This window comes from Girardinichthys multiradiatus, chromosome X (genome assembly GCF_021462225.1).
Source record: "Girardinichthys multiradiatus isolate DD_20200921_A chromosome X, DD_fGirMul_XY1, whole genome shotgun sequence".
Taxonomy (NCBI): domain Eukaryota; kingdom Metazoa; phylum Chordata; class Actinopteri; order Cyprinodontiformes; family Goodeidae; genus Girardinichthys; species Girardinichthys multiradiatus.
The window spans coordinates 8,971,916-8,992,815 of record NC_061817.1 but is presented as its reverse complement, the minus strand read 5'-3'; the positions used below and the strand labels follow the sequence as shown (position 1 = coordinate 8,992,815).

Sequence of the window (20,900 nt, the reverse complement as noted above, 5' to 3'; positions counted from 1 at the left end):
CCCCTCTTTTTACACTCTAGTAACTGCCATCTCCACTGTTAAGAGTGTGATTTTCTCGCAAACTTTGTGTCGCTTGGAGTCTAATTTTAGAGAAACCGTAGCAGTTATCAACAAACCGTTTTCATTTCTGAAGAGCCGGCGGACTTTCCTACAAACTGAAAGTCAAACTGTGTTTCTAGGTGAAAGTATGGCGATACAGTAGAGGCTCAAAAACAGTGAATTTTGAGGATTCCTTCCGCCCCTGACTCCATTCATTCCTATGGGATTTTGGGGCTCGGTTTTTCGTTAATTATGTCGCCATGGTAACTCGAAACGCCAATAAAAGTAATAGCACACCTCACGGGACCGAGCCGGTCGTTTTGATGTATATATTGTGGGGGTGCACGCTGCAGTTCGGGCTGCATTAACGGAGACGGAAGAAAAATAAATAAAGAGTCCAGTTTAGAGGTGAATAGTAATAGGTGCCTGCAATGCATAGGAGAGCAGATGTTCAACTTCACTTTCAGGTTCATCAAACCAATCTTTCACCAGTCTTGCTGTGTGTATTGGTGCATTGTCATCCAGATACACGGCACCGCCTCCAGGATACAATGTTTGAACCATTGGATGCACATGGTCCTCAAGAATGGTTCGGTAGTCCTTGGCAGTGACGCGCCCATCTAGCACAAGTATTGGGCCATGGGAATGCCATGATATGGCAGCCCAAACCATCACTGATCCACCCCCATGCTTCACTCTGGGCATGCAACAGTCTGGGTGGTACGCTTCTTTGGGGCTTCTCCACACCATAACTCTCCTGGATGTGGGGAAAACAGTAAAGGTGGACTCATCAGAGAACAATACATGTTTCACATTGTCCACAGCCCAAGATTTGCGCTCCTTGCACCATTGAAACCGACGTTTGGCATTGGCATGAGTGACCAAAGGTTTGGCTATAGCAGCCCGGCCGTGTATATTGACCCTGTGGAGCTCCTGACGGACAGTTCTGGTGGAAACAGGAGAGTTGAGGTGCACATTTAATTCTGCCGGGATTTGGGCAGCCGTGGTTTTGTGTTTTTTGGATACAATCCGGGTTAGCACCCGAACATCCCTTTCAGACAGCTTCCTCTTGCGTCCACAGTTAATCCTGTTGGATGTGGTTCGTCCTTCTTGGTGGTATGCTGACATTACCCTGGATACCGTGGCTCTTCATACATCACAAAGACTTGCTGTCTTGGTCACAGATGCGCCAGCAAGACGTGCACCAACAATTTGTCCTCTTTTGAACTCTGGTATGTCACCCATAATGTTGTGTGCATTTCAATATTTTGAGCAAAACTGTGCTCTTACCCTGCTAATTGAACCTTCACACTCTGCTCTTACTGGTCCAATGTGCAATCAATGAAGACTGGCTACCAGGCTGGTCCAATTTAGCCATGAAACCTCCCACACTAAAATGACAGGTGTTCCAGTTTCATTGTCCAACCCCTGTACCTTAATACTGACGATAGTTTAATTTTATAGCTTCTAGTTTGATTTATAAGAAAATGTTTATTATTAAATTATTCTTAAACGTATCTTCCTGTTAAATTGATTGCAAATATTCTATACTATTTAAATATGAGATTATATCTCTTCACTTGTGTTTTTTGTTTAGATTCATGGCTGATACCTCCATAAACTCTTTTCCGTTCTACAACTGATGAAAGGGAAGAAGATAAACAAAAAATACCTGAACATCTTTTCCTGGCTATTTGTAGCTCCAATAAAAACCTTACATATCCTACAATTACCTATCTAAACATTATTTTTAGGATAAAAAACATAGTCAGTGAATTGTTTTCAATGTGATTTATTATTTTACAGCCCCCCAAAACATGACAATACATATTTTCCTATCGTTTAACTGTTTCACGAAACACATTCTCGTAAAGTATCTTCACTAAAAAACTAAAGGTCATCCTCCGGTGCAGGAATCAAACATTGTTAGGGGCGTAATCTTGACTAAAGGCAAAGCAGAAATCAGAAGATGGCCTAGTGGTACCTAATCTGATGTGAATTTTGTGGAGGAAAAAAGAAACATATAACAGTATGGGTCAGAACCAAGAGAAAAGAAGAAACCCATAAATAAAATAAAAAAACCATGCTGAGACAGAGAAAGGTCAAGGAAAAGGAAAACGGGAGGAGACAAGAAGAAAGCTGGAAGAGAAGAACAACAGAATAATAACAAAGGTCAAACAATAAAACGACACATTGAAAGGTACGATCAGAGAAAAGGTTTGGAAAACAGAGGGGAGTAAGGGATGGAGGACAATTTCTAGCCAAAACAGTCAATGCACAAGCTTTTGTGGTTGAGAATTAAACGCATATTCTGATTAAACCATTTGTACCCCTAAAAACATCTGTTCCCATGCATATTAACACAAATTGTGAAATGGAAGACTCTTTCTTCTATGCATTCAGAAGCAGATTATATGTACAAATAAAGCAGGGCATAGTCCTTTTACGTTTGTGAATAACTAGCATAATAATCATAATCATAGATTAAGCAACACAAATTATATCTACTCTTCATTTATAAAGCAATTATTGCACACCTACACCTAATAAAGAATAAATTAATATTGAATGGAACAAGATATGAGAGAGATTATCACGTGCATGCATAGTATACTTCTAATAATCAAACATAACCAAGTAATGGTTGATTGCTTCCTGTAATCTTTCTGTAATTCAGACTTCCTTTGTTGTTTGCTTGCTCAAAAAAAAGTTCAGTTTTATATTTTTGTTAAAGAAATAAGCACAGAGCAGCAATATGTTTAGTAACTGAACATATTTGAGTTCACTGAGCTGATCACATGAATAGATAGGCTTCTGTGGGGTTACTAATGAGAGCTTCAGGGTCTTCATATCAGCAGATATTTACACTCTTTACTGGAACAGAATATACAGCTGTATACTTGTAACAGATCACTACATATATCTGACAGTATTTTACATGTACAACATCCAAGCAAAACAAAAGTAGACTTATATTTCCCAAAATATGAAACACTATGAAGGTGTATGTACAAATATGTACAATAACAGCACATGGTATCTATAACACACACATGTGGATATGGTTTGTGCTGAATTAAAAAAAAAAAATCTAGGTCTGTCCAGTGGACCTGAGCCATATGCCTCATATGACTCCACAAAAATGTTACAGTGCTCTGCTGATATTGATACTTCAGTCTTGGATCAGACTCTGTTTATTTCTTCTATTAGTTTGTTAGACGGCACAATGTTATAAAAAGGCTTTACTGAATTTGAGCAAATTCAGAACTATTTATCTGTTTGGCAGTAGATGCATATTAAGTGTTGTGCATGTATTTTAACGGGGAAAAAAAAGATTACAGATGGCTTAAATAAATAAAAAATAAATTAAAAAATTCTGAAAATTGAGCAGGCATGTATTTAAATATAGGCCTCTTTAACATGATACAACTAAATTAAATCCTTTGCAACCAAGTGTCTTTAGAAAACTCCTGCTTAAATCTAGTCACAGCCTGCTGTGTGAAGGCCTCGGTGGTGTCGTGATCAAAGAACACCTTGAAAATCTGGGATTTATGGAAGATTTATGGAAGAGTGGAAAGAAGGCGGCCATACGATGTCCAGTTTGAGGTTTACCACAATCCACATGGGGGACACAGCAAACGTGTGGAAGACGAAGCTTTTCTTAAAAAAGACCAAAATGTAACTTTTTTACCTACATACAAAACACGATGGGTGGGAAAATAAAAACACTGATGAAACATGGTGATGGCAGCATCATGCTGCATGTTCACTGGAAAACGAATGGAGCTATATACTCGATAATCCTAGAAGAAAACCTCAGACAAGGTGCACAAAACGTGAGACTGGGGGTGTGCTCCAACTTCAAGAAACCCCAAACACACTGTGGTTTAGATAAAGCACACACAAGTGCTTGAAAGGCCCAGTCAGTCCAGACCTGAATTCCAATTGAAAATATGAGGCAACAACTGAACTTTATATTTACAGATTCTCTCCATCCAAACAGACCAAAGCTGAGCTATTTGCTAAAAATAATATGTCCACATTTAGAGAATCAGTCACTAGACCTGCTCATACAGACATACTTTTAAGCTCTCTAACTAGTAGTGAACCCGGGGTCAAATGGAAATGTCTGCAACACGTTTCAGATTTTTGTTTGTAAAATATATAAATGCCATGTATGGAATTCCTTGCACTTTGTGATTCCACACTACTTTGAGTCGGTCTAGCACATACAATCCTAATAAAATAAACTGAAGCCTGTGGTTTTAACAAGAAAAAGTGTGCAACATTTTAAGTGGTATGAATACTTCTGCAAGGCACAGTATGCTTACATAAAAAAACAATCAATGCAGGTATTGTTAAATGTATTGCAAAAAGGGAAGAAAATGGCAGTATTCCTGCTCTTATTGCCGAATGTAAAATCACTTGCTTGGGTGCTGTCAAAGCAGCTCACACATGCTTCTGCGGCTGTTTTTATGTGCATCTGTGCAGGTCCCTTTGATGTATGTTGCGTTGCTCGCATTTCCAGTTAATGACAAACTTGGCTGCCACTGAGGTCTTGGCAGAAGTATGAATTACATCTAGGAAAAAGTACGATTAAATAAATAAAGACGCAATTTTGGAATGAGCTGTAGAGAAAGCAATGTCACAATCAACAAAAGAAATATGAAACGGGGTAAGTGAGGCTTGTTCATCAGACACAGGCTCTCTTATAGCCTGTGTGAAATATTTGCAGTGTACCTAATGCACACAGATTAAGGGTCAAAGTACAACCTAATGGACAAAATACTAATATGCACACGGTGCCAATCTGACTGGATAATGGAGGAAATCCTGGACACTTTCACCCTGAATGGCTGCAAAAATGACTGTCAACAATTATTCTAAAAACATGGAATCATATTCCAGTAGTAACAAAGTCTACTACTGTACATTTATTTCTACAAAGACATGAAAACATACAAAACTTTACATAGCTACCATAACATAATGGCACATCAGTTATGCTGTAATAATGCTTTTAAATGGGGCAAATGGAATGAGTAAAAAACAGATAAATAAAACCAGTGCTTTTAACTTTTCTATTTAAATAATGAGGGCTAACACAAGGAGATTACATAAAAAGACTTAAAACTGTTTAAATTGATATTTTAAAAGGTAACACTCAGAATTGGATCAGCAGTCAGTCAGGTTAGTCATTTTGGGTTTGATAATATATTTCTATCAATTTGATCTAATTTTGGGAAAGGAAAGCTTGTAATCTCTTCGTCTCTTTTTTCAAAATCTTTGGGATTAGTTATTTATACAAACCTAAGTAACATCTAAAAGGGAAGCAAGCATTTGGTCAGCACACACAAAATAAGAGACATTTTTGTGGGATTTTTTGCTTCGATTTTATACTAAAACCCTATTTTATACCTATCTGTGTTGTATGTTCAGGTCCATTCTATTGCATTAATTTGGAGGAGCCACATATTCGGAGTTGTTGTAGGAGAAGCCAAGGAACTCGTCTTGGTCCAGGTTCATGATGACGAGTTTGTCCGTCGGCGTCAGGTCCACAGCCATCTTGGTAAACTCCTTGTCGAAGTTACACGTGTCCCGGCGGTTTCTCTGCAAGTGTTTGGAGGTTATGGATGGAATAATGGAAGGGAGTGGAGATAAAAAATTTAAATTATCGAAGGGGGGTGGAATGAAATGTTTGGGAGGAAGAGAGCATAATGCCGTTAATCAATTCACCTTGCATTTTCAACTTAAACCACAAGTTTTTTTTCATCCAGCATTCAAACAAATCATTTAACATGAAGTGTGTGACAGTGCATCACAGGCAGTGCAGCATGGATGAATAGTTTATCTTTTATTTCATAAGTTTTTTGTGTTATTTCTCTTTTCTTTTCAGGCCAATCTCACCAGGCACACAAATGTTTTTCTTTATCTTGATAATAAAAAAACTGCAGACTTAATCTAAGTAAGTACTTTAACTACCACATTAACAAAAACATAATTTTACCGCCAGTCAAAAAAAGATGTTTGCGAACCGTTGGTTATCTAGGGGTTTTAACTTACAAGGTATTTCATATGTATGTATTCCTTTGGAACAAGTTGAAATGCGTTTTCAGCCAAACCAAAATCCTACTCTCTCATCTCAGGTGCCTGAGCAAAAATAAAACTGCTTTACTGTATGACCAAGCAATAAAAATAACAAGACATAACTAAGTGTGATAAAACTGATAACTATTGGTCCTACAGAAGTCCTGTGAGCAGTTTGGTGTTACCTATACATGACAAATCCAGTAAGGATGAATCAGTATCTGTGTTTGATATCAGGGTGCTAGAGAAAGTATTGTTTAATTATGGGTTTTAATATGAACAGCATGGCTCTCCACCTACGGTAGCATCACATCAGGGGCAGCGCCAGTTTACTGTCAGTTGGTGCACTAAAATGGATTTCTATTGCTTACTTTCATGTTCAAGCAATGGAGAGTGGGAATCACCACGTAGTGGACATGGTAAACTCTGTGAGAAAATATGGCTGAAGTTGGTGTTTGATTCAGAGCTTCTGGTTCAGTGCTACACCAGAGGACTATTTCACCTCTTTTGTAATAAATTTGAGCTGCATTTGATCATCTGTTTTCCAAGATCTAAATATTGAACTGGCGTATTCTTCACTGAAAAAAAACAGTTGCTTTTTTTCCACATCAAACCATTTTCAGCGCTAAACTGATGATATTGCTTGCTTAGCAATTTCTGTTTCCACCTCCACAAGCTTTAGTTTCAGACCCCATAAACTTTCTTTATCTGTACCAATTCTGAGTGTGAGGAGGTATGAGTGCCACATAGAGCTGCACAAACAGCTCATATTTTTAGAATAATCCTTGAACACTATTTGTGCTTCATTTGTTAAACACTGTATGGCATTTAATAATACAAGCAGGTGTGTTAATAAATACTGTACATTGTGTTTAACTACTGTTTTCCAGATTATGACAAGTGATAAAATACCTTGCCACACAGCTGTAGGGCCAAATCTTAATATTTGATACATATTCATAAAACATTTATAAATGGAGTATATCATATGAACAGAAATGAGCACCATGATATCGCTATTAGGCCTTCTTATACAGATGGCTAATTGTTTCTGTAGTACAAGCACAAGGTTTCCACAAACGTGTCTCAAAGCAATGAGACAATGTTGCCATAGAGGTTTTCACAGTTGTATTTCCAGGAAAGGTACTTGTACATTACTTACCACTATAATGCCTTGTGTCTCCTTATGGAGGCCTTAAAAAACACAAGATCAAAAACATTGGAGTGTTTACTGTGTAATGAAGATATTATCATGTCAAGGCATCAATGCCAAAAGATGGTAGACGTTGTTAGGTCCAGCCATTGGAGAAGAGGAGGACTGAACTACACACAGAAAACAAAAGAGACTGGTAAATCCCAGAATGCAGAATGAATCAATTTTCATAACAACTCCACAGAAGAAGGAGTACTCCACAGCAGAAATCCCTCTGATGTCATAGAGGTTTAAAAACAAGAGCAGAGTAGTGTTCTTCTTTGTCCGCAGTTCTCCACAGGCTGCAATGGGGAGGACACATACGTAAACGTCTTGATCTCGCTGTCCAAGTAAAAGACTGCATCTTTGAAGAAACCTTGGATCCAAAGTTAGGTATAGTCTGCTGTTTGTGTTTTTGGTGACTTTACCCTGGCTGAAAATAAGTCTAGCCTTGACTGGGCCATTATATCTTGTTTAACCCTGTGCGTTTAAAGTTATTATCCTGCTGGAAGTCTCGGTTTCAAGTCTTTTGTGCCCCCTGACATTCCTTCCTCCAGGATTGCTCTGTATTTGGCTCCATTCATCTTCCCATTAGCTCTGACCAGCTTCCTTGTCCATAAAGACAAGCCTCCCTACAACATGATGCTGTCACCACCATGTTTCCCTCCTGGGAAGGTCACTTCAAAAGCCAGTTAGTTGATAAGGACTTTATCTCGAGGTATTAGAGTAAAGGAAGCAGAATACAAATGCATGCCAGTTTTCACATTATTATTTTTATAAAATGTTGACAGCTATATGTAATTTTCTTTCTACTTCACAATACTGTTCTTTTTTACATCTATCAGATAAAATCCAAATCAAATTTGTGGTTGCAATAATAAGAAATAACCATGAATGAACAGAAACATCTTGTGATTATAGGCACCATTAGCATAAAGGTGTCACCAAAAACCTGAAAAATTAGTGCTACTCCAAAAAGTAAAGCATTTAAGAATCTGATTAGAGGTCACATAGTACATAAGGGCGATCCCACATACAGGCAATCAAGGAAAGTAAATATGGACTAAGCAGAATGAGAAAACGTTCAATGTAATATACAGTAAATTAAGAAAGGAGAGAGAGAAATTTGAAAAACTGCAGTACAGACAACTGTGACTGGGAGAGAAATGTATGTTTGTGTAGTAGTAGAAGTAGCAAAAGGGTTCTCTTGGACAGGAAGGTGTCATTGCAAATTTCACCTCAGTTGGCATGTGATGGAGAAAAAAAAGGAGCGAACAGGCTATTAGAAATGGAGGGGTGAGGGGACAATGTTCTGGATGCAGTAAATAAAAATGGCTCCTTCCAATTCACATTCAGACACACTAAGAATTGTATCTTGTCATTAAGCTTATTGAGGTAATAAATGCTAGACATGCTCAAACTACCGCTATATTCTATATCCACCTAAAATATGCTGCTTTCTCAAGAGCTGAAAAGGAGATGAAACAGGGAAAGCCACAGTCAGGAAATTTGCCTTGTGATGTATTACATTTCCAACATGGACATTCATGACTTCACTTTTGATAGCGCAAGTTAATACTTTCTATTTCAGTACTCAGTCCTAGATATTCTATATTTTTCTACTTTAAAACATATGCCATACATAAGCCTTAATACACCTTGTCCAAATCTTCTTTAGAAAAATGTTAACTTCTCTAAGACAGACTTACAATTGCCTAAGATATCAAAGATGAGATGGTACCAGTTGGCCCGTCAGGGAGAGGCATCGCCCTGTAAACCCTGAGGGTGAATTGGATCATTTACTATGATCTCCTAAGATCTGATCGGGATTTAAGGGCAATTTGTGGACTGACTTGACAATAAGTAGATGGAGATAATATGAATGTTAGCTGTGCTTGTAAATCTAGGGAGCAATAAACGAAGAACCTGGAGATAAATCCTGACAGAACATTTACCGTATTTTGTTGTTGCAGAGTAGGTGTTTTGTTCAGCTGTGGCAGTTGGGGTCGTGGGGCTCAATGCCTTAGGGAATGATGCCAGCAGAAACTAATTAACACAGCTGTGGTTCATTTCTAATTAGTTTCTCTCTCTTTCATGCAGCAGTGAGCTGGGACCTGGTCAGAGCATGACAGCCGACAAGCCCATTGGGCCACATTCACTGCCAAGCATCTTGCATGCATTTCCTTGCAAAATGAAACAACATACTGACTGCCGGCTGTGGTATCAATGATTATCCTTTCGGCTCTACAATACCGGAGTTATTTTTTAAAAAGAACTCTATTTATCTACCTTCTTATTAATGTGCAAATACAGTTTAGGGGAAATAGATTTTTTTAAAATAATTTATTTGGGGATTGTAAATCAGTTTTTGGTGAATCCATGAAGACCCACACTATAATCTTTGGGTTTATGTGCTATTTGATTACATCTTATTACCTACTGGTGTAGCATGTTTCTAACTGTGGTCTTGAAATATACATTTTCTCAAAAAGTGGAAAAAATACAAGATAAAAAATATATTTTGATATATTCTCTCAAAATAAAAACATCAGATCATAAATAAATGCTACAAGTGGAATTTATATGCATTAAGAGAGCTGCATTTGAGATCTGATGCCTCTTGCCTTCGTCTGTGGCCTTACACAACTTCACTGCAGTCCCAGTGTACCTTGCCTTATGATCCACTTAACTTTCTTGAACTTAAGAAAATTAAATTAAAAAAAATCTCTTTTGGGTCACCTTTTCCAGAGGGTTGGAATTATGACATAAAACAACAAGAATGGACATGACAAAGTCCATTTGACTATCTGAACATATTTAGGATCTTTTGATTCACTTTTATCTGTCCCACAACATTATTCTACTCTTCTACACCATCGATTCCAATTTTATGCATAAGGCCACTTATACAGATTAGGGGAGCACATCATTAGTGAGTTCTAGTGACTTTTAGGACACCTGATAGCCACTTCCCTCGCAGAAGAGCTAGCAACAGTACCTAAAACTGGTTCAGACTGCAAGCTTTTCCTGATCAGATTGCTCCTCTTGTATTAGTCTATAAGAGCATTATGGAAAATCCTTTAAATAACAGTATAATAACTGTAAGGACCAATATGCTGTAATGTTTCAGCGGCAATATGGATGGTTTTCTGTTTAAAATAAGAGCAATACAACGATGGCGCATATCTGGTGTAAGTATAATGAAACCAAGTATTTTTACTCAAGGTTATCACATTGTGAGCATCTCATGCTGGTCAGTGCCCAGTTGCAACAGTGAGTTTGGCCAGAAGTTTGATAAATATAGTTTGATTAATATGAGATGGGCTTGCAAAGCAAAGATGTGCAGAATTATTAAGAATATGGGCTGCTTTGGGTGCCAGAGCTGCTTTTTACCTGGTACTACATAAGTTTAAACATGTAAATAAGATTTTTAACTTCATAACACCTTCAATTGGTGATCATATCACCTTACATATTAAAAACAAATTGATAATTTTGAATATTTTTATGATTCCCTTGCAAACATAAATCTCAAACATATGAACTGTATTTTTATGTGTATAAATCTGGATGAGGACACTGAGGAGCCAAGAAAAACGAGTACATAAACATTTAAATCTCTTCTAATATTGTGTGTTACAAATCAAAGAGATTAGAATCTGAAAGGAAAGACTGTAGGAGATGAATACAAAAAACATGAGGAAATCATAGATCACAGAGATAAAGAGTATATAGCAAGTGCATTCAAAAAGTAAAGAGTCTGCTCATCAATGAAGAGGACAGTAAAGGACAGTAGAGCTTTAAGCGTCACATAAACCACGAGGTAATATTTCCAACAAAACTGTCAGTTCTACCAAGGCCTAACAGAAGCTTCCTTTACTGTTTGTGCTGGAAGTCAGTTGTCCCAGCTTGCACAGGTCCACACCCAATACCTGGCCATAATACCTGCAAAAGACCTCATTTCAGGACAGACCTGCATTCCTAAATAGTGTAAAACTCCTATGATTTGCATGCTGCCCCAAGATAAGGAAGAGGTTAATAAACATTTCTTTCTTATTTCTGCCCTTTAGGCCAGTGCTCCACAATCCTGGTTCTCAGGGCCAACTATCCTGCATACTTACATCCCTGATACAGCACAGCTGATCCAAATCACAGCACAGCCTCCTCAGCATGCCATTACATTTAGCAGAAGCCCAATAATTACCCATTTTTTAAATAAATTATCTGGCATCAGGGAAACATACAGGTCCTTCTCAAAAAATTAGCATATTGTGATAAAGTTCATTATTTTCCATAATGTCATAATGAAAATTTAACATTCATATATTTTAGATTCATTGCACACTAACTGAAATATTTCAGGTCTTTTATTGTCTTAATACGGATGATTTTGGCATACAGCTCATGAAAACCCAAAATTCCTATCTCACAAAATTAGCATATTATTAAAAGGGTCTCTAATCGAGCTATGAACCTAATCATCTGAATCAACGAGTTAACTCTAAACACCTGCAAAAGATTCCTGAGGCCTTTAAAACTCCCAGCCTGGTTCATCACTCAAAACCACAATCATGGGTAAGACTGCCGACCTGACTGCTGTCCAGAAGGCCACTATTGACACCCTCAAGCAAGAGGGTAAGACACAGAAAGAAATTTCTGAACGAATAGGCTGTTCCCAGAGTGTTGTATCAAGGCACCTCAGTGGGAAGTCTGTGGGAAGGAAAAAGTGTGGCAGAAAACGCTGCACAACGAGAAGAGGTGACCGGACCCTGAGGAAGATTGTGGAGAAGAGCCAATTCCAGACCTTGGGGGATCTGCGGAAGCAGTGGACTGAGTCTGGAGTAGAAATATCCAGAGCCACTGTGCACAGGCGTGTGCAGGAAATGGGCTACAGGTGCCGCATTCCCCAGGTCAAGCCACTTTTGAACCAGAAACAGCGGCAGAAGCGCCTGACCTGGGCTACAGAGAAGCAGCACTGGACTGTTGCTCAGTGGTCCAAAGTACTTTTTTCGGATGAAAGCAAATTCTGCATGTCATTCGGAAATCAAGGTGCCAGAGTCTGGAGGAAGACTGGGGAGAAGGAAATGCCAAAATGCCAGAAGTCCAGTGTCAAGTACCCACAGTCAGTGATGGTCTGGGGTGCCGTGTCAGCTGCTAGTGTGGGTCCACTGTGTTTTATCAAGGGCAGGGTCAATGCAGCTAGCTATCAGGAGATTTTGGAGCACTTCATGCTTCCATCTACTGAAAAGCTTTATGGAGATGAAGATTTCGTTTTTCAGCACGACCTGGCACCTGCTCACAGTGCCAAAACCACTGGTAAATGGTTTACTGACCATGGTATCACTGTGCTCAATTGGCCTGCCAACTCTCCTGACCTGAACCCCATAGAGAATCTGTGGGATATTGTGAAGAGAACGTTGAGAGACTCAAGACCCAACACTCTGGATGAGCTAAAGGCCGCTATCGAAGCATCCTGGGCCTCCATAAGACCTCAGCAGTGCCACAGGCTGATTGCCTCAATGCCACGCCGCATTGAAGCAGTCATTTCTGCAAAAGGATTCCCGACCAAGTATTGAGTGTATAAATGTACATGATTATTTGAAGGTTGACGTTTTTTGTATTAAAAACACTTTTCTTTTATTGGTCAGATGAAATATGCTAATTTTGTGAGATAGAAATTTTGGGTTTTCATGAGCTGTATGCCAAAATCATCCGTATTAAGACAATAAAAGACCTGAAATATTTCAGTTAGTGTGCAATGAATCTAAAATATATTAATGTTAAATTTTCATCATTACATTATAGAAAATAATGAACTTTATCACAATATGCTAATTTTTTGAGAAGGACCTGTATAAGGGCAGTGGGTCATAGGGATCAGGGTTTGGGATGACTCATTATTTCCAAATACCATTAAAACCTTAACTGGTTTGTTAACTAGAATATAGCACATATGATACATATAGGTATAATGCCAATTAAAACATTTTCTTGTCCCGGGTACGTAGATTATTTTTTTCATTGTGTTAAACAAGGCATTGAAATTGAATTACAAAATAAATTTCTGTACAATCCATCATTAATGTGTTATGCAGCTTAATGCTATAAAATCGCTAGATGCCAGTAAGGTGCTTCCAATTGATCCTTGGTATGGGTATAATGTGCATCAACAGGCAACGTCTATGCATTAAGACTGCAAGCAGTTTAAGACTATTATGTGACATATCTAACAGAGTGGTACACTTATTTTCATTAAGCCTTAGTTTAACAAAAAAAACTTCATTGGGGTTTAAAATCCATTTTCAAGAGTTCCTTGGAATTAAGGTATCCTTGTATTGGGCACCTTCTAATTCCAGAACCCTTCTATTGGGCACCTTCCAATTACATTAATCTATCCGGTTCTTAGTTTTTTACCATATGACAGAGGATCATTGGTTAACATTTGTATTAAAATGATCTTCTTAGTAAATGTAAAAGCAATGCAAAGGAAAATAAACTCATTGCAGCGTTTCTCACAGAGTAAAGTGTTTTACACTAGTACAGCCAGATCTTAATCCTCCTTTGTTGGATTTATCATCTGTCGGCTTGGAGAGTTTTTGCAAATCTGCATTTGTATGTCCAGTACGTTACAATTTGCCCTGTGATCAAATTTCTTTTTGTGAAACCAGTATCTTTGTCACCCACTGACACTGACAAAAAGTATATATTTTCCGCAAGGGTTGATTAAGGGTTCTTAATTGAAAAAGATCTAAAACGTCTTATTTTCTATTACACTATTGCGTATCTGCCAAGTGTTCAATGCCTGACAAGGATACTGTTTTAAGCAAAACAAAATCCAACCTCACTTTTCTTCTTATCTGACACTGTAAAATATGTAATTTGATCTCCAGATTAGTCAGGCTGTAATGGATTGTTTGTTTTTTGGAATTATGGCAAATGTTACAGCAGTGAACAAGTAATAACATTTAATAAATCTCATGCCATACTATGCAGATGCTCAGTCTGCACTGAGGAAGCTTAACAGACCTCAGCATATCAAATATTTCAAGTAGCTCCAACAGGAGAGCAGTCAGGCCTATTTTCTAAGTAACTGAGCTAAAAATTATTGGACCACTTAAAGCCACTCTTATACCATTCATAAAACATTGAGCTTTCAGCCAAAGATGGTCAAGCAATAGGAACTTTATCCACAACTTAAAGGTCCCTGGCTCATTCTTATATTTATTTTTTTTATTAAGCCAGCCTGGGGAAACAACTACTTGGAGGAATGAAAAGGTTAGATCGGAATCAGAATCATTCCAACTTAAACATCTTACCAATATATCTCCTGGTGGAATATATGATTTGTAATTATTCAAAAATTCTGGTTATAATTCCAATTTACACATATGAAGTCGATTTTATTATCTGACCGCTGAAACCTCTGCTTTTATTGTAAACATTCACTGTCATCAGAGAAGTGCAATCAGATGCTGCTGCATATTCTTTGTCTCAGACTGTTTATTTTATCTATTTGTATCCCTCTCACTTCAAATGAAGGGTGTCACAATGTCCCTCTGTGATGGCTGTATGCTAGGAACTCACAGGAAGGAACTCAGCAAGTTCTTGGAATAAAGGTAAAGCTCTTTTCCATATAAAACATCAAATCATTAAATAATGTAAGATAGACTCTGGCAGATTTTGTTTTTCTTTTTACTTGTAATAATAGGGCTACTAAATTCTAAATATAGCACAAGACCAATGTTTCTGTATTTTTGGCTCCGTGTATTATTCCCCCTCATAACTTAAGGATCTCACAGTGATTTTGATGAGAAAACCAATGTTGTGTGGCCTCCCCCTTCAGACTTTTAAAGGTCACAGTTTTACTGTTTTCTCCTGTCAAAATCACCTAGTACACAGGGTACAGTGTGGTAATTTCCCTTTCAGCACCGCTCAAAAACAGACAATAAGTTTTGTTTCATTAGATCTCGGAGTAGTCTTACTGACTCATTCAGGTTTTCCTCAAATCAAAACCTTTAAATGCAAATTTGCAAAAACTGGATGCATTGAAATCTCACAGTTTCTGTGTAATACTCATAGCGAAACATTACGTTTTCATTCATATAAATGAAGTAAGATGGAAATGCTAAGTGCCTCATGGACAAGCCAGTACTCAGTATTTCTCAGGGTAGCAGTCAAGACCATTATTTATCTGATGGGTAATCTCATGGTGATAAAGACATCTGCACTAAATTTCCCAAGAAGACTATTTACACGTTTATTTATCAATCATGCATGTACATAATAACACACACAGCTGCCAGCAATGTAGAGCGGATCATAATGTGCTCCATCTGAGCTTGCTTCAGTTGCGGTTAATGCTGTGAGGCACAGAAAGAAAAAACAAAAACTGCATCGGACAGATGGCTAGATAAATATCAGCAGCCTTTGGTACTGATGCACAGATAGAAAACTCAGAATAAACAGCAACACTGGGGTATATAAACACGTAGTTTCAACATCACTGTGTTCTTAGAGGCAGTGGCTTTAATAGAGGAACATGACTGCCGGTCTCTCCTTGCTTCTCCTCTTTCCCTCCCTTCCTGACTCTCCTCCACCTCTCTTTCTCTCTGCCAGTTCACGTCTTTTACATGACGAGAGGTTTAGTGGGAGACAATGTCCACCGAGGATGCGGGGAGAGTGGGGTGGCCTCAGGAAAGGGGATATGAAATGGGGAGGAGGGGAGGGTGAATAAAAAAAGGCGGTATCGAACACTGACCTGTTTTGGGCTGATAAGCGGATGCTGCTTTGTGCTAAAGCCACTGGCTTTAATTTAGGGGCCACAACATTTGGAATTAATTATCACACACTACAGCAGCACTGCGTCTTACACTATATGCAGAATATTACATCCAGCCCAATACAAACTTTATGCAGCTTATATGCTGGAATTTCCTGTTACAGAGGACTCTCTCTTGCTTTATAATAAATCTACGTAAAATACAGCTGCTAGTGTGCAGTTAAAAATTGTGGATATTAAAGCCACTGCCTCTAAGAACACTTTGAAAATAATGTTTTCAAAGGTAAAACATTATTTAAGACTACATTTAATATAAGAATTAAGTAGAAAAAGCAAGTAAGCCATGTTTGATCATTAAGGTTTTACAATTTAGGACATGATAAAAGCATTCCACTGCAAGGTCTTCATGTAAATAAAACCTAAGATAAGTTGCAAAGGGTACGTTCAAAAGCAAGTAGTATAAAAGTAAACCCAAAAGAGGGCAAGGAACTGTTTTATTTTTGTAGAAAATACTTATATTGTTTGTTTGTTATTTTATTCTGGCTAATGCATGATACTTACATTGTTGCTATTATGCTTTTACTAAACCATTTGTTACTGCTGCTTGTGATTAAAAAATAACTATGCTTTTCAGGATAAATTTCACCTGTATCATATTGCTTTCTTGCTGCTGCTGCTCCTACACAGAATTGACTAATACAATCTTAATATGTTGTCTTTGTTGTTGTTTAATTCATTGTTTATAATATTTGATGCTTCTTCTAGGGTGCAACTGTATAACTGGGCAACAGGACTACAGATTAGCCTTTGGTTAATTCTGGCATGTTACAGGTATACTGCTATAAATATGTACTGTCCTGGTAAATTAATACATAAAAACAAAATGACTTTGCATTGCATATTAATCTGGCAGGTGAATCAAATGTTTTTGAAGCATTTTTGAATCTATATTTAAATTGGTCGTGAGATGCCTAGACATTTGAATTAGGTAAACCTGAACTATTTGACTGGCCAGATGCCATATGTGTGAGAACTGAACTAACAAAAGTACAGCCACAAGTAAATATAGCATAGCTTAGGCATGGCCCCATTTGCAGTTCGAAGGTGTCCGATGAATTTATGGAGTCGTTATTTGAATACAACCTAGATTTTTTATTATATATTTAAAAAAACCTCTGGGTTATATCTTTGATTTGAATGTGCTGTTGGCACAGAAGCTGGACGGTTTTAAATGGACACTGGTTTAAAACCTCCGATCCAGTTTGTTGGGTTAGAGAAGAGACTAAAACCACCTGCATCCTGAGTGATCCCGTCGTGCCTGGAAAGCACTTAATTAAGGTGTGAATGTACACAAGACGCATTGTGGATGGTTTTCTTCAGACCACCTTCAGGGGTTGCCTGGAAGTTTGGTGGTCAGAATGCAATCTGTCCTGGGTCACATTGAAGGACCACCCACTGACCTGACATGACGCCACTCAAGCAGCAGAGATATATGGACGATCTCAGTTAAAACAAGGAAAACAAAGTTATTACCAAAATCAGTACTACTGGAAATAACAAGGATTTTTTTAGATAAACTTTTTAATTGTTGGAATCTACCTAAGTAAAACACATTCCCTCAAAAGTCAGGACTTTATTTATCAGTAGATATCAGGATGCTGTGTCTAGTTTTTATAATTTGTTTCGAGCTCACTGAACCTGCTGCTGCCACTGCATTATAAAATATAGCACAAAATCTCTGTATATGTGAAATATCCAGTCCCACTGCACATAAACATCTAAAGTTCTCTGAACTGATTTTACAGGTGAGCTTATAGAGTGTTTGTAGCCAAAATAACTCCACAACAAAGTGGCTTTATTAAATCTCAGCTGTACTGATTTCTGAATGATAACTTAATTCAAGTGACTGGATGTATATGAAATGTTACAGAAACATTAGCAAACCTCTTATTCGCCCAGCTCAGAGCACAATCTGTGATGTGGCTATGTGTTTATTTGCATGTAAAGCGGGCAACTGTGATCCAATCATGTTAAGTTATTTATCAGTAAAAGTCTCCAGGTTATGAGGTATTCTAACTTACTCTTTTGTAGACTTAACATTAAACAATAGTAACAAATTTTTTGGGCTGAAAACCTCACTCAGTATGCTGTGTAAAACCAGTAACTTTTAGAGTGTTGAGTTCGTTCAGTTTGAAGTCATAGTAGGAATAAAGCAAAATGATGTGTGGCAAGTCGATAACACATTGAAAACACTAGCGATCACTGTAGGAATTTTTTTTTTCAACAGCATCAATGGTTAGAAATAGACCAGAACCAGATGTTGTTTTGTTAAGTGTAACACTTGTCTTAAACCAATATACAGGTCCTTCTCAAAATATTAGCATATTGTGATAAAGTTCATTATTTTCCATAATGTCATGATGAAATTTTAACATTCATATATTTTAGATTCATTGCACACTAACTGAAATATTTCAGGTCTTTTATTGTCTTAATACGGATGATTTTGGCATACAGCTCATGAAAACCCAAAATTCCTATCTCACAAAATTAGCATATTTCATTCGACCAAAAAAAGAAAAGTGTTTTTAATACAAAAAACGTTAACCTTCAAATAATCATGTACAGTTATGCACTCAATACTTGGTCGGGAATCCTTTTGCAGAAATGACTGCTTCAATGCGGCGTGGCATGGAGGCAATCGGTCTGTGGCACTGCTGAGGTCTTATGGAGGCCCAGGATGCTTCGATAGCGGCCTTTAGCTCATCCAGAGTGTTGGGTCTTGAGTCTCTCAACGTTCTCTTCACAATATCCCACAGATTCTCTATGGGGTTCAGGTCAGGAGAGTTGGCAGGCCAATTGAGCACAGTGATACCATGGTCAGTAAACCATTTACCAGTGGTTTTGGTACTGTGAGCAGGTGCCAGGTCGTGCTGAAAAATGAAATCTTCATCTCCATAAAGCTTTTCAGCAGATGGAAGCAAGAAGTGCTCCAAAATCTCCTGATAGCTAGCTGCATTGACCCTGCCCTTGATAAAACACAGTGGACCAACACCAGCAGCTGACACGGCACCCCAGACCATCACTGACTGTGGGTACTTGACACTGGACTTCTGGCATTTTGGCATTTCCTTCTCCCCAGTCTTCCTCCAGACTCTGGCACCTTGATTTCCGAATGACATGCAGAATTTGCTTTCATCCGAAAAAAGTACTTTGGACCACTGAGCAACAGTCCAGTGCTGCTTCTCTGTAGCCCAGGTCTGGGGAATGCGGCACCTGTAGCCCATTTCCTGCACACGCCTGTGCACGGTGGCTCTGGATGTTTCTACTCCAGACTCAGTCCACTGCTTCCGCAGGTCCCCCAAGGTCTGGAATCGGCCCTTCTCCACAATCTTCCTCAGGGTCCGGTCACCTCTTCTCGTTGTGCAGCGTTTTCTGCCACACTTTTTCCTTCCCACAGACTTCCCACTGAGGTGCCTTGATACAGCACTCTGGGAACAGCCTATTCATTCAGAAATTTCTTTCTGTGTCTTACCCTCTTGCTTGAGGGTGTCAATAGTGGCCTTCTGGACAGCAGTCAGGTTGGCAGTCTTACCCATGATTGGGGTTTTGAGTGATGAACCAGGCTGGGAGTTTTAAAGGCCTCAGGAATCTTTTGCAGTTGTTTAGAGTTAACTCGTTGATTCAGATGATTAGGTTCATAGCTCGTTTAGAGACCCTTTTAAAGATATGCTAATTTTGTGAGATAGAAATTTTGGGTTTTCATGAGCTGTATGCCAAAATCATCCGTATTAAGACAATAAAAGACCTGAAATATTTCAGTTAGTGTGCAATGAATCTAAAATATATGAATGTTAAATTTTCATCATGACATTATGGAAAATAATGAACTTTATCACAATATGCTAATTTTTTGAGAAGGACCTGTACTGCCCATGCAGTACCTCTGCAACCCCTAGGGGAGAAGATCTCTGCTCTACATTTAAGGAAAAATAACTTTGTATTTTATTTTGAACTGTTCATATCTGTGTAAACAGAAAATGATGCACAAAAATAATGCAAACAATATTATATTTGATACAGCTATGATAAAAGTATGTGATTTATTTTAGTTATAGTAGAATTTGTTCCTGTCATATCATGAAACCAAGGTACTTTTGCTCAAGGTCAATATACCTTCAGAATAAAAACAGCCCAGAGCCATAAACTACAGAACATAACAAATGTTGCAATAATAAGCAAGTACCATATTGAACTATTAATAATGTTGTGTAGCATTTTTAAAATAGTTTTAAAAAAGTGTGTCCTAAATGTGCATTTTTGCACCAGAACGTGTCAGGACGCATCAAGGAATAGACTCCACAAGCCCCTTTGCAAAACAAATGTTCAGCAAATGTCACATCTTTCAACAGACTGAAGATATAATTTGTTGATTTACAAGCTGAAACAGAGCGGGTAGAAAGTATTTCTTCAAAATAGGATAGGCCGTTCCCAGTTATTTTCTGCATTTAATCTCAATGAACTTGAACTCAATGCATCTAGCTTCTTATTTAATTCACAAAATAGAGGAATTTATCTTCTTTTTTGACTGTGAGCAACAACACATTTGATATTTCTCTAAATGCCAAACCATTAACCTAAGGTGAATCATTTATCATATCAGACAAAAAACCAAACAGCACTATGGCGTTTTATTGCTGCAACCATCAATAACACTCACAATGCCTAAAGATAGCAGACTGATCCAGATAATGTTCATGTCACATCACAGATTTGAATAATGTATATAAATTAGGTTAACTG

The 20,900-nt window shown here is 38.0% G+C and overlaps 1 protein-coding gene across 1 annotated transcript in view; it reads right to left on the bottom strand.

Moving 5' to 3' along the window:
* Positions 1–1,815: 1,815 nt before the first annotated feature.
* The window catches only part of LOC124862727 (protein kinase C beta type-like), a 145,508-nt gene continuing 126,423 nt past the window's right edge, over positions 1,816–20,900 (bottom strand). Inside the window, exon 17 of the mRNA XM_047356804.1 lies at positions 1,816–5,649. Coding sequence (XP_047212760.1) covers positions 5,494–5,649 — 156 coding nt within the window. The 3' untranslated portion in view covers positions 1,816–5,493. The remainder of the gene's footprint in view (positions 5,650–20,900) is intronic.